Raw genomic sequence first — 14,144 nt, 5'->3', positions numbered from 1 at the left:
TTTTTATGTCATTCAACGATCAATGTATGCATGTTTTCATATCATGTTTTTATGTCATTCAACGATCAATGTATGCATGTTTTTATGTCATTCAACAATAAATGAAGGCTATAATAATCTCATTTACTGTAACACGACAAACTACTTCAAACAAATGGTTTTGAGCACACACTGAGTGAGCTCTGGCAAACAAATGGTTTTGAGCACACACTGAGTGAGCTCTGGCAACTAAACATTGTCCCAGTGGATCCATATGACGATGATGGTGATGAAGCTGACAGTGATGAAGATGGCGTAGGAGATGAACAGGAAACGGTCGACGACGTGGCCAATGTGGATCCACTCCTCTGTCTTGTGGTCCAGCTGAGAGCCCTTGGACACGTGCCGATGGATGGCCTGGACGTGTCGCCTCAGCTCCCTCAGCTCCACCACCGTCTCACTGGCCGTGTCTTTAGCAGGGGACTGGTCCACTGCATCAGCACCAGCTTTAGTCTCCACAACACTGGCTGAGAAAATATGTCAATGGGATCATATAGTTACTATGGTTATGTATTTGCCATTTTGACACTTCTAGCCAAAGCAAAATATAGGAAAAATAAACATTAACAACAGATATCATGGTGACAACAAATCACTATGATGTACAATGACTGGACAATCGTGGAAATCAGGCTCGGACTGGCAATCTGTACAACTGGGCAAATGCCCGGTGGGCCGGTCCAACATAACTTTTTTTAAAGTTATTTATTTAAGCTTCCATTTACTGCACCATGTAGGCTATTGTAGTGCGGTTTGTCTGTCAACATCAAAAAAACTACGAAGTCTCTCCACCGAGTATTACATTAGATGCACAATCAATCGCAATTCGGTGCAGGGAAAAAAATGGTTATCAACTGATAGGTTAGTAACGAAGGTAATTTTGCAAATGTGGCGACAGCACACAAACTTGGGCAAAAACGTTTAGTATGCACTTGTGGTGATAGCCTACAGTTAATGTGAATCATGGACTATAACCAAAGAAAGTAAAGAAGATGATTCGCACCAAATAAAGGCTGTGGTTGTGTTTCTACAACATGGCACAAAACGTAATTTCTGTCAACTATGACAATGTCCATGTTCAGTATGTTTTTTATTTAGTCATGCAGTGACGTGGTTTAATGCATGGGGTAACATGACGTGAGTCAGACAGAAGATGAGCCTGTCTTTAGTAGCCTATTCCTGAATCATGTCCCTCTCAAATCCCTTTAAAATGGTGTGATTAGCATGAATTAAACAAAAAAAAACTAGATGTACCGCATAGCGGTACAAAATATGACCGCCGCTCAGTCCTGTACATCCGTTCCGCGAAAATAAATCACACTTCAATTTGTCTCCATCTTTTACTCCATCCCCCACTCTTGAAACTTTTGTGTATGCTTGTTTGGCATGCCTGAGTGTGTTTGTGCGGCTGCACAGAAAGTAGCCTACTGGTGCTGAAAAGTAGCCTGGCGAGCCAGACCCACATTAAAATGTAGGGTCTGGGCACTCACCGTTCGCAGTGCTCAGTCCGAGCGGCGGGATAATCAGTTGTCTTTCAAATTCCCTCTGCACGCAATAGGACGCAATAGGATATTTGTTTTCAAGTAGCAGGGAATTCAAGCCAAACCGTTGCAACTCTGCCATCAATCATTATGTTAAGCCCACCAAACGACTCTATACACGATTTCAATGTCCTGATTAAGTTTCGATTTCTGGAGCTCACAAGCCAACGGAGAGTTGCTAGACTAGCCCTGGCAGCAAATCTAATTTGCTGCCGCTAGGGGCGCGTCTAGATTTCTAGGCTACCTGAAAAGGTGAATAGATTGTAGAATAGCCAAAGAAGATGTAGCATTGTTATGAAACCTTTAAAATCTCTAAACAATCACAAGTAGGGCAGTTCATCACAGTTCATCCATTGCAACTGGATTGATGAAAGGTCACTTACACCTGTAGGCTACATTGTATTTGGGAAAAGCAAAAGGTATCAGCATAATGTTATTTATTTATTCATAAACAAAAACATCTCTGTCAGTTCCATGCCGTTTTCAACAGCTATCAAAAACAAAGGTCATTTTTGGATGGATGGATTTTTTGTGAATGTTTCTTCTTCTACATAAGATTTTAGTCATCTTTAGTTCATGTGATACTTTATTGTCAATGCACAAATTAAATAACAGTAGTCTGAAACGTTATTGTTAATGCACAAATTAAGTAACAGTAGTCTGAAACTAAATGCTTTTTACATCTAACCAGTGGTGCAAATAACTGACATGTCCAAATGGGCCTTGATGAAATGCGTCGCTAGACTGTTCATACACATTTTAACGGGCCAAAGTTGAAGAGCCGTTGTCCGTTATTGTTCGTGCAAATATAGGCTGATTCATGTTCCCTTGCATTGTGTAACTGAGGTCCATGGCTAGTCTAGCTTTCACCAGACCAAGCTCAATCTTTTAAGAAATCAAAAAATAAATAGTGGGCAGATCAGGCTGGGATATCCACGCTCTGGCTATTCTAAATGCAAAAATGCATCAGGGAGTTATGACAAAACTGTAACTAACAAACTAGATCCTAATAGAAAGCTGTTAGCTTCCCTAAGCTACAGGTAGGCTTATAAGGTAGGCCTATTTACAACATAAATTGTCAATAGGCTATGCTGGCGACACAAATAAAATCTCCTTTGGAAACCAATGGCTTACGCCTTACAGTATCAAGCGGACTTAAACTGCCATATCGTGGCGAAAAGTTGTTATATAAATTCACGCAGCTCCATGAGTCAAGGAAAGCGCGAATGAAGTAGCCACTTCTAAATGGGACCCACTACACAGTAGCTTAAGGTGTGTTGCTAAAGCAGCCATAATGAAATGAAGGTGTCATTGTTTGGATACTTCACACACACGTGCTTTTTAATTTCACTTTTTAATTTCATCAAAGCACATCGATTCCCCTCTCACACCCTGCATGCACTTAAAACAAATAAACAGGCGTCTCAGTCTCACGCATGTATAGGCAAAACTGTATCAGACCGGTGTAACGTTGGTAAATCTTCCATTGCACAGAATGATTTTTGTAGCACGTGCAACAAATGACAGTCGAAAGATACAATTACAGTGCTGCTATCAATTTGCTTGGTATAACCTCATTTATAGTTTTCTACAAATGCAATCAATCAAATTTGCCTCCATCAGTCAACCAACGCTAACGGTAACATTACCTAGGTCCTTATTGATATTATAAGATTAACGTACCTGCAGTAAAAACCAAGCATGTCCGACTTCCGTTTCCGCCCCCTGCATGATGGCTGCTTGGTAATTGAGCTGCCGACCTTAGGACTATTAACCCACAGTTTACAAATTATTTAAAGTGGTTTCTCACTTATAAGTAAGTGTATTACTTTGTCTTTACTTTTGACTATAAAAATGAACCAAAACAGACGTAACAGAAACGAAGTAGCTAATAAATCCACGGCCACTCCAGAGGCTAGCGCAACAGTAGCTAATGAAGCAGCCAGCGCAGCAAGTGAGCTGATGGCTGAAGTTCTGACTGAGATGAAAGGAATGAGAAAGGACATATCGGAAAGGCTGGAGAAGATTGAGGAGTCCTTAAAAGGTGTGAATGAACAAATTCGAGGGTGTGAAAAGCGACTGGATGAAGTTGAACACAGAGTGAGCAACATAGAAGACCAGGGAGCTCGAACAGACCGACTACTATCCTACATGATACGCAAACAACGCCGCTTGGAAGCACACTGCGAGGACATTGAAAATCGTTCGAGGAGGTCCAATTTACGGATCTATGGGGTGAAGGAAGGAATGGAGGGCAATGAGAATATGCTAGTGTTCACGGCAAATCTGCTAAAAAAGGCTCTGGATATCCCTGCAGAAGAAGATCTAGGTATCGAGCGCTCACACAGATCCCTTGTGTCAAAGCCTACTGAACCCAACTCCTCCAGATCGATTGTGGTGAAGTTCCTTCATTTTCAAACAAAACAACGCATCCTGTATAAAGGTTGGAATACGAAAAACATACAATTTGAGGGTAGCCGTATCACATTGGACAATGATTATTCAGCAGCACTGCAGCGTAAGCGCAAGGAATATGGAGAGATTAAACGCCAACTGAAGGAACGCAACATTAAATTCAGATCATCATACCCAGCAGTGCTGAGAGTTACCTTGGACGACGGAGAAGTAACCTTCAACTCAGCGTGGGAGGCCGCAGAACGACTTAAGCAGTTGGGAATCGACGTAAGATTGTCGGAGGCCGAAATTATGGATAAAGAGCTACATCAGCTGGGATGGATGAGCCAGTTTCGCCCAGGCGGAGAGCAGATATCGCGCACCCTGGTGAAAGATATTGAAGCCCTTTCTAGTTAAATATCCGACGAGCTTGAAGTGGTAGAGAGCGTCAGACATGAAGTAAGTTTGTCATTCACTTTAAGTTGAGGTATAGGACCCCTTACAAAGACATTCAGCCTTACTGACTCTCAGGTTGTGTGCGCTAATAACGAGATGCTGTAATAACGAGGTGCCTTACTGGTTTTCACGTGTTTATTTGGACTTATGCAGAGATTAATATGTTTTGCCACCATTATCCTGTTACTTCTGGTTATTTCCTTTATTTTTAAAACAGTATGTTGGAACAATTCTCAAAAGTATAGACTTATTTGCAAGCACGGTGGACAAATTCCAGGCGCAAAAAAAAAAAAAAAGATGGGACATTAACCCTTAACGAACAATCTTTTGTTGGGGATAGAGAGTTAAGACAAGGTTGCTCTCTTTTCATTTGATAATTTACTACTCATAATAATTTCATAATACTCTTTACAACTTGGACCTTTTGGTGAATCCACTAGCATCTACATTGAAATAGTGGGTAGTCCGATAAGGACTTTCAGGGGAAAACTAACGCAAGGATCTCATTAATAACTTGCGTTACTGTCTTAACACCAGACAGTATTGGCCCAGACTCAGACGGTCTGGTCACTCCTTTCCTTCTCTGTCACTGCTCTTAGTTTGGGTAGGAGGCAGGGATCTTGACTCATAAAGGCATGGGTCAACAAGTGGAAGTTACGGTTTTTTTTCATGTTCCTGTAAATAGTTCTGTTTGTTTTCTTTTACCACTTTTATATGTTACGCACACACCTTGGAGTAAAATGCCTAAGAACAACGGTTGCAATGTTTCCTGCATTCAAGCTGATATACACCAAATCCCAACATGTCAAGCTGTACAGTAGTTACATATAATGTTAAGGGCATGCATAACCCCATAAAAAGAAGGAAAATACTAGACCAACTTAAACGAATGAACTGTAATATTGCCCTCCTCCAAGAGACACACTTATCCGATGCTGAACATAAGAAACTGACTAAATCATGGGCTTCACAGGTTTTCTATTCTTCCCATTCATCTGGACGTAGGAGAGGTGTAGCAATTTTGATAGGTAGATCGCTTCAATTCTGCTTTGACTCTCAGTTTCAAGACAAAGAGGGGAGGTATGTGTTGGTAAATGGTACAATAAGTGGAGTTTGGGTAACTTTGTTAAATGTTTATGCCCCAAATGATAATAGCCCACAATTTGTGAAAGCCATATTTGATTTAGTATTAGAGGAAGCACTAGGTATATTACTGATTGGAGGGGATTTCAACACCATGCTAAACCCGCTTTTGGATAAGAGCCCTATGTCTTCTGTCCATCCAACAACAATGAGTAGAACACTAAACAATTGTTGTGAGGAATTTGCTTTCATCGACGTTTGGAGACATTTACACCCAAAGGGTCGAGATTATACATTTTACTCACACCCCCACTCAATTTACTCTAGAATTGATTATTTTTTTATGCCTAGAAATGAATCATATAGAGCAGTTGACTGTCAAATCCATAACATAACTTTGTCAGACCATGCACCAGTGTCATTGGTTTGGGATGTGGGAAAGGCAGTGTCCTCCAGCAGATGGAGGCTTAATGCCTCTCTGTTGGGGATGCCATCATTTCAGGCTTTTCTGAGAATGGAGTTTGCCCTCTACTTAGAATTTAATGATAAAGAAGATATGTCCCCAATTATACTCTGGGAAGGTGCAAAGGCGGTGTTAAGGGGAAAGATCATTCAATTTGCCTCAGTTATAAAAAAAGTAAGGAAAGCTAAACAGAATGATTTGGAAAAGCAAATACATGACCTTGAAAAACAACATAAAGAAAATACATCCACTGAAAATCTTCAGAAGCTCAAACAGGCAAAACAGGAACTTGAGGAACTCCTGACTGAAAAAATTGAAAGAAACCTAAGGTTCCTGAAGCAGAAATATTATGAGCATGGGAATAGAGCGGGTCGTCTCCTGGCTTCCCAGTTGAGGAGAAAATGCAGTCTAGCTACTGTCCAAAAACTCAAAAGTAACGACCCTGGCAAACCATTCCTAACGAAGCCAGATGAGATTTCAGAAACATTTGCAACATTCTACAAAGACTTGTACTCAGACAAAGACACTGATGGCAATCCAACATTAATTGATTCTTATTTAAATTCCATAAACTTACCTAAAATAGATCATATTTCATCTGAGTTCATAGACAGGCCGATTACTAAACAGGAAATTGAGGATGCTATTAGAAACCTAAAGAATAATAAAAGTCCAGGTACAGATGGATACATTAACGAATTTTACAAAACTTTCATTGACCTCATCAGCCCAGTTTTGGAAAGAGCATTCTCCTCTGCCTTTGAGAGAGGGGAGTTACCTTTAACTTGGAGGGAAGCAATAGTTTCAGTAATACCTAAAGAGCATAAGGATCCTACAGATTGCGCATCATACAGACCAATTGCATTGTTAAACACAGATTGTAAATTATTAACATCTATACTAGCTAAAAGAGTGGAGTCTGTTATTGATACTTTAGTACAACCTGACCAGACAGGGTTCATAACCGGTCGCTACTTACCAGATAATATTAGAAGACTGCTTAATGTTATGGAAGGCAGCAGAAACTACGCTTATCCTTGCATGGCACTGGCTGTCGATGCTGAAAAAGCATTCGACCGTGTATCATGGCCATTTCTATTTAAGACCTTGGATAAATTTGGCTTTGGCCCTAAGCTAATTGGATGGATACAGCTATTGTATACTGCCCCACAAAGCATGGTCAGAGTTAATGGACATATTTCACAACCTTTTGGTCTACATAGGGGAACACGCCAGGGCTGCCCTCTCTCACCACTCCTTTTTGCTTTAGTCATTGAACCATTAGCACAGATGATAAGAGAAGATACACTTATCAAAGGAATTGAAATTGGCAATGAAACACACAAAATCTCCCTATATGCAGACGATATATTAGTTTATATTTCAGACCCTTTAAACTCAATCCCTAGACTAATGGACTGTTTTACTAAATTTGGAAACCTCTCAGGATATAAAGTTAATGTCAATAAGACAGAAGCTCTGGCACTAAATCCACTTATCACACAATATCTTAGATCATCACTCCCATTTAAGTGGCCTAAGGATGGTATTACATATTTAGGCACTACCATTCCCCATGATTTAGATAAATTATATAAAGCCAATTATACTAAATTAATGGACAAAATATCTGCTGATCTTAGTAGATGGACTGTGCTCCCCCTTACACTTTCAGGTAGGATAGAGAGTATTAAAATGAATGTGCTCCCTAGGCTGCTATTTCTTTTTCAAACGTTGCCCCTTACACCACCGAAAAGTTTGTTTGTAACTTTAGACCGTCTCATCTCCAGATTTGTTTGGCAGGGAAAACGCCCGCGAGTAAAATACAAAGTGCTACAATTGCCTAAACATCAGGGAGGATGGGGTCTCCCCCACCTGAGAAAGTATTGGTTGGCTTGTCAACTACGGGCACTAACCATTTGGATTACAAATAAGGTGGACACAAGGTGGCTAGAGATGGAGAAATCAGTCTGCTCCTCGGTACCACTGGCATATGCCTCATTTACCAAGAATAAATCCTTAGAAGATACTTTGAACAGATGGTCAAAAACTACTCTTAATGCATGGCGAGAGGTACAGCGAACCTTTGATCTGCCTGGCGACATATCAGGATTGTCAAGTATAGAGTATCTCAAAGATTTTATTCCTTTAAAATTAGACGTGGGATACAGAAGATGGAAATACTTAAATCTAACATTTGTCCATCAGCTGATTGAGACTCAGAAGTTAAAAACGTTTGAACAACTTGTTGAGGAATTTGATATACCTAGATCAGACTTTTTTAGATATCTTCAGATAAGGAGCTTTCTACTCAAGCACCCTACCTGGGATGGCCTGAGGACATTGGGCTCTCCGATTGAGCAGTACTTGATGAAGATTCAAGAGGGAAGACATACAGGGAAACCCATTTCTAATTTATATAATGTGCTATCTAGCATGGAGCAAACAAACACTCTACATGTTAAACATAAATGGGAAAGGGAGCTAGAAATAGAAATTAGTGAGGAGAGTTGGGGCAATATTTCCTTGCAAATACATAGAGTTACCAATGCTGGCATATGGCGAGAGTTCCAATGGAAAGTAGTTAGCAGATTTTTTAGAACCCCCCATATACTTTCTAAAATGGATCCCAGCCGAACAGGTGCATGTTGGAGGAACTGTGGGGAAGAGTCAGCAGATCACTCCCATATATTTTGGAAATGCCCTGTCTTAAATAACTTTTGGAGGGAGATATTTGATTTCCTTGATAATATATTTGGCCTTCAGCTGCCTAGGGAACCAGTATTGGCCATTCTTGGGGATGTTCCGGATGCAGGGATGAATGGCAAGACAAAATATTTATTACATATCCTTCTTGTAGCAGCCAGGAAAACAATAACACTTAGTTGGCTTAAAACAGACCCCCCAAAATGTGAGACATGGAAGTCAGTAGTTAAAGGAATTTACATAATGGAAAATATAACTTATAAACTAAGATTACAAGAAGCACAGTTTCTGGAACGATGGACACCATGGTTGGAACTGATGAAGGAGGATGGGACTTAGGCATATTTGGGAAACTTAATTGTCAGGAATAGTGTCAGATGTCATGCTGTGCAAAGATGGTGTATAATGGTAAATGTAGCAACTGGACTCATTGTTTCTGGACTAACCTTGTACATTATTTTTGGTGTGTGCATTTTTAGTTATTTATTTACTTATTTGTCTTTGGTGTGTGAGATATTCTTTTCTTTGTTTAAACCCCTTTTATTTTCTTTTTTTTTTTTTTCTTTCCTTTTTGTTTAATATTGGGTTACCAGATGTGGTAAACAACTTTGTATTTGAAAACGAAAATGTCATATTGATGTATATGAATGTGTAATTTTACCCAATAAACATAAAGTTAAAAAAAAAAAAAAAACCAAGCATGTCCGATAAACATCCTCAGATTTATTTCGGCTTCAAGAAGAAATGGGAATTACATTTCATGTGAACATCGTCCTATCCTTATTAGACGTTCTCTGTGGTAAACTACAGTCCTGTAGGAAGCGTCCATTGTTTTTCCAACCCACTTTTAACTTCCAACAAAATTACGTCTCACTGCAACGATGCGCCATCTAGTGGACAAACGACTACTTATCGCCAATACTGGAAATGCAGCCATGATGATGATGATGAATATTTGGCTTTCTTTTAATCCTACCGAATTTGTAATTATGTATCGGCCGTTCTAATACCTATAGTATGTGGGTGCCTGTGTGTGTGTGCATGTGTATGTGTGCACCGCCATCTACAGGCCAATGAGTGTACAGTCACTAAATGTACACATAACCTAATTTAGACCCCCCCATGGATGAAATTCTACGAAACTTGGCATACCCCCAGAGAATGCCAGGTCAATGATACACATACAATTTGGTGCAGTTCTGAACATCTTAACTGAAGATAGGGGTGATTAAAGCAGAATAATATTGCATTTTCATTTTTTACCGGGGGGTGCAAATCACAAATGAGTGATTATGGGCCAGGTTGATGTGGGCCCTTGAGACCAACATACCATATTCTTTATCCTCGGTGCCACGTTTCAGGTAGTTATTTAGGAAAAACTGCTTTTTTTGCGGTTCGGGGGGCCCAGCACGGGGGGGGGGGGGGGAGTGGCCCCCAGGGACGAAACAAAATTTTTTCCGTAAAAGTCTAGTGGGGCTACATACCCACCAAATTTCATGTGCACTGGTGTCCCGGGTATCGTTGACCAAAAATTCAGGAAGTAGATGACGGGGGAAAAAAAAAAAAACTTTGACAATCATTATATGACCGCTTCACTAGCGGCGGTCATAATAATCCCGGAGAGACACCCCCGGACCGGCGTGTTATTGTGATTAGGCTATTGTATACAACCATACTTCACCTGCACTTGGTATTTAATGCTCCTTTGCACTTCTGGTTGGATGTCAACTGCATTTCATTGGCTCTGTACCTGTACTGCTAAATGACAATAAAGTTGAATCTAATCTAATCTATAGGTACAAATCTAAATGTTTGGGTTCAGTTGCTACAGCATAATACTCTGTGTTTGTTATTTATGGGGGGAATCAGGGGGCGATTTTGGTATCGGTGGGCTTGTGTGTGTGTGTGTGTGTGTGGGGGGGGGGGGGGGTGGTTGGTATCAGTGGGCTTGTGTGTGTGTGTGAGTCCTCGGTCCAGTGGTGGGCCGGTCCAGGAGAAAATTGCCAGGGCCGAATTTTGTTCCCATTCCGACCCTGGTGGAAAGTTACATAACAGTTCAGACAGATACCTTGATTTTGGAAAATGATGACTCCATCATCCTTTTTCTTCCGGTATAGGCAGACGAGGCGTGCCATCACCTCTAGGACGAGGACCCTAAGCCAGCGTGGCACTGGTGGGAAATCCTTGGAGTTGTGCAGCATGTTGGTGATGACAATAGTCTCCAGTAGACTAGCCACCATGAGAGCCAGACAGATGGAGAAAAACACATCTGGGGGAAAAGTCAATAAGGCAGATGGAGAAAAACACGTCTGGGGGAAAGGTTCAATAAGGCATTAGTCAGCGTTAGACAGGAGTTAGTATCTCAAATTCACATTTCATATCAGTGTCACAGTTTTCTGTGTAGCAGACCAGATCTGAGGGAACTAAGGAGACACGTTCAGAACATACATCATGGTGTTGTTCTTCAAATACTGTACTGACCTTGCTCTTGTATTGTACTGACCTTGCTCTTGTATGCTCTTGTATTGTACTGACCTTGATCTTGTATTGTACTGACCTTGCTCTTGTATTGTACTGATCTTGATCTTGTATTGTACTGACCTTGGTGTTGACCTTGGTGTTGTTAATGCCAGTACAGGTTGTATGTCAGCTACTACTTAGAGCTGCAACTAGTGATCACATTCAAAATCAATATGTTGATTGTTTTCTCGATTAAGGCGAGACACGGCAGGTGAAAACCTCGTTTTTTCATGCACTGGTCAATTTCGAGATTTTGAGCTAGTCTGTTACCTTAGCATGTATTCTATCACACTACTACAACAAAAAATTCCGATTTACACATTTAGATGTTTATTTCATTATATTGTGTCTACTCGCGCCTGTATATTTATCCTAAATTCAGCGAAAGTTAGCATTCTAACCTTGCATGCACTCCCGCGACTGTGACCCAAAACATATCGTGTGTAGTACATAAGACAGTAAAAGAAATGGACCAACAGACTCTGTCGTTTTCAATGGGAGGGCACTGAGTCAAATAGAACGATTTTTCAGTTGGTCCCCCCAGTACTGCGCAGACTCACACTGAACTTCGTGACGTTAGCCATCGAACTGAATCTTGTAACTCATATGATAGATACACAGAAATTCTTCTCACACTTCCTTCGCCTTCAAAGTCATCAAAGTTAAACATTTATTTATGTATTATTATTAAAATAATTCTCACCAAGTCGTGTTAATGTTGAAGCTACTATACATGATCATCTTCAAAAACAGTCATGCTAAAACAAAACAAAAAAGTTATAGCCTTGAAGCTAATCTTCTTTCCACTTTTCTGACCTACGGTCAATCCATCGAAAACCTCTGAAATGATTAGTGCCGTTTTTTTAAAAATTAGGTTTACTTTTTTTATTATTATTAGGTTGCCTCTGTGTAATGCTTTACCTTAACATACAGTCTTGTATGCTAGGTTTTGCTTATGAGTTACCGTCATAGACAGTAAGGTGGACTGAGCTTCTTATCCAAACAATACGGTTATCTCCCTACGGCGCGAAAGAGAGATTACGTCAAAGCTAGCTTCCCTCCAACCGAACAAGCTAACCATTCTTACGGGTAGGTAATGGAGTCTGTTTTGCCTTTGTAGTGTTTATGTAGATTACACAAAAGCGACAATATCAGCACAGGATATATGTTATATGAAGTTATGGTATTTCAAAAAAATCCTAGAATGAATGGACTTCTATGGGAGTTAGCAGAGAGGTGGTCCCTCCAGCCTACGTCGATTCTTCTACTTCCGGGAATTCGCCTGCCCCCTTGGTGTAGTACCGTTGGAAAGCTCTGTTTTTCCTGTATCACGCTATGTGATCCATATATGGACACTTCCTTTGTATCAGCAACCAATCGCGAAAGTTCAAAGACGAGTCTAGGCTGAGAACGGAATCTCATTAGCTGTCTTTCAAGGCTGTTTTCTCAAAACGAGTTTCCTCTCCCACTCTGAGCAAGGAAACTCCACTTCAGAAGCACATACATACACCAAACTTTCTAGACTTATGCCTAACTATATTCCGAAGATTTTTACAGAGGGGTTTGTTGATATATTATTACTAGCCTGACTTACATGACATTATATGCCTAAAAACATGGCAAAAATCGATTTTTCAGGGCTGTTGACATCATATTCTGATTTACAGGATAACTAAAGTAGATATTCATAAATCCCTTTGTAAATGTTTCCCCATCTAATATCTGAACACAATGAAAACATAATTTTGAACCTGGCTGTATCCAATGCTCAGGTTTCTTGCTTTAAAATGTATGCAAATTAGCGCATATTTAATTAGATAATGCCTAATTTGCATATGTAAACATTAAATTACAGAAAACTTGTAATACATTTTTTTCTCATATTAATGTCAGTAATCAACTGGGTAAGTTTCATAGTGATATCTGCTTGTTAAAACTTTTACCCTATTCACCTGTAGTGTCTCGCCTTAATCAAGTGTTTTTGAAATCCCAAGATGACGTCCTCAAATGTCCCCCTATTAATTGATTATCGAAATGGTTGTCAATTAATGTAGTAACATATTATGTATAAGTGCTATTTTTTGCCAGTAAATACTCAGGAGTGGAATGGTGTTTCCAGTGACGGGCAGCAGCTCGTTCATGAGGAGCAGGAAGACGGTGTAGCCCAGAATGAGGGTCATCTTGAAGGCGGATCGGTCCACGCTCTGTGGGGGCAGGATGAAGCTGAACAGGTCCAGTGTGATGAGGAAACAGCTGGGGATGATCAGGTTCACCACGTACAGAGTGGCTTGCCGTCTCAGGGTAATCTGAGATCAAATTCAGTTAGATATGGGTCCAATTAAAGTCAAATGAGCCTCCAACATTTACATACAGTCACCATGCAGCAGAGGTGGGAGTAAGTCACACATGTGCAAGTCACAAGCAAGTCTCAAGCAAGTCCAAGTCATTTTTTGTGACAGTCAAGCAAGTCAAGTCAAGTCATAGCTTGGGTCAAGCAAGTCAAGTCAAGTCATAGCCAAATCATACAAATTAGTGATGGGGACGAGACCGCCTATGCCGAGTCCGAGACAAGACCGAGTCTTTGAAGGGTCGAGACCGAGTCCTTTGGTTTTCAAATACAGACGAGTCCGAGTCTTTGAGGAAGCAAGTCCGAGTCGAGACCGAGTCGAGACCAAGACCATAAAAACATGTCAGTTTTCATATTCATGATTTAATATCACCCCAATTAATAATCAACAGTTAGGCCCAGGCTTGGAATTTCACCATTTTAGGGGCAAGGCCACTTGGCCTTCAGTTGGGCATATTTGGTGGGGGGCACAAAGGCCACATGTCAGGGCACCAAGGCCAAAGTTAACTATACAGTAGTAGGCTATAAAAATAATCAAAGTTGTATTTAGCCTATTCACAGCAGTAGACCTGCATCACTGTATGAAACATTACAA

General features: G+C 40.5%; 1 protein-coding gene across 1 annotated transcript in view; it reads right to left on the bottom strand.

Moving 5' to 3' along the window:
- Positions 1-6: 6 nt before the first annotated feature.
- The window catches only part of LOC121724870 (5-hydroxytryptamine receptor 3E-like), a 32,774-nt gene continuing 18,636 nt past the window's right edge, over positions 7-14,144 (bottom strand). The window contains exons 3-5 of the mRNA XM_042111756.1: positions 13,298-13,508; positions 10,751-10,951; positions 7-506 (exon numbers count right to left, since the gene is read on the bottom strand). Of these exons, the coding sequence (XP_041967690.1) occupies positions 229-506; positions 10,751-10,951; positions 13,298-13,508 (690 nt within the window). The 3' untranslated portion in view covers positions 7-228. The remainder of the gene's footprint in view (positions 507-10,750; positions 10,952-13,297; positions 13,509-14,144) is intronic.

This window comes from Alosa sapidissima, chromosome 12, assembly GCF_018492685.1.
Source record: "Alosa sapidissima isolate fAloSap1 chromosome 12, fAloSap1.pri, whole genome shotgun sequence".
NCBI classification, from domain to species: Eukaryota; Metazoa; Chordata; class Actinopteri; order Clupeiformes; family Clupeidae; genus Alosa; species Alosa sapidissima.
This window is presented reverse-complemented; position numbering and strand designations above follow the sequence as displayed.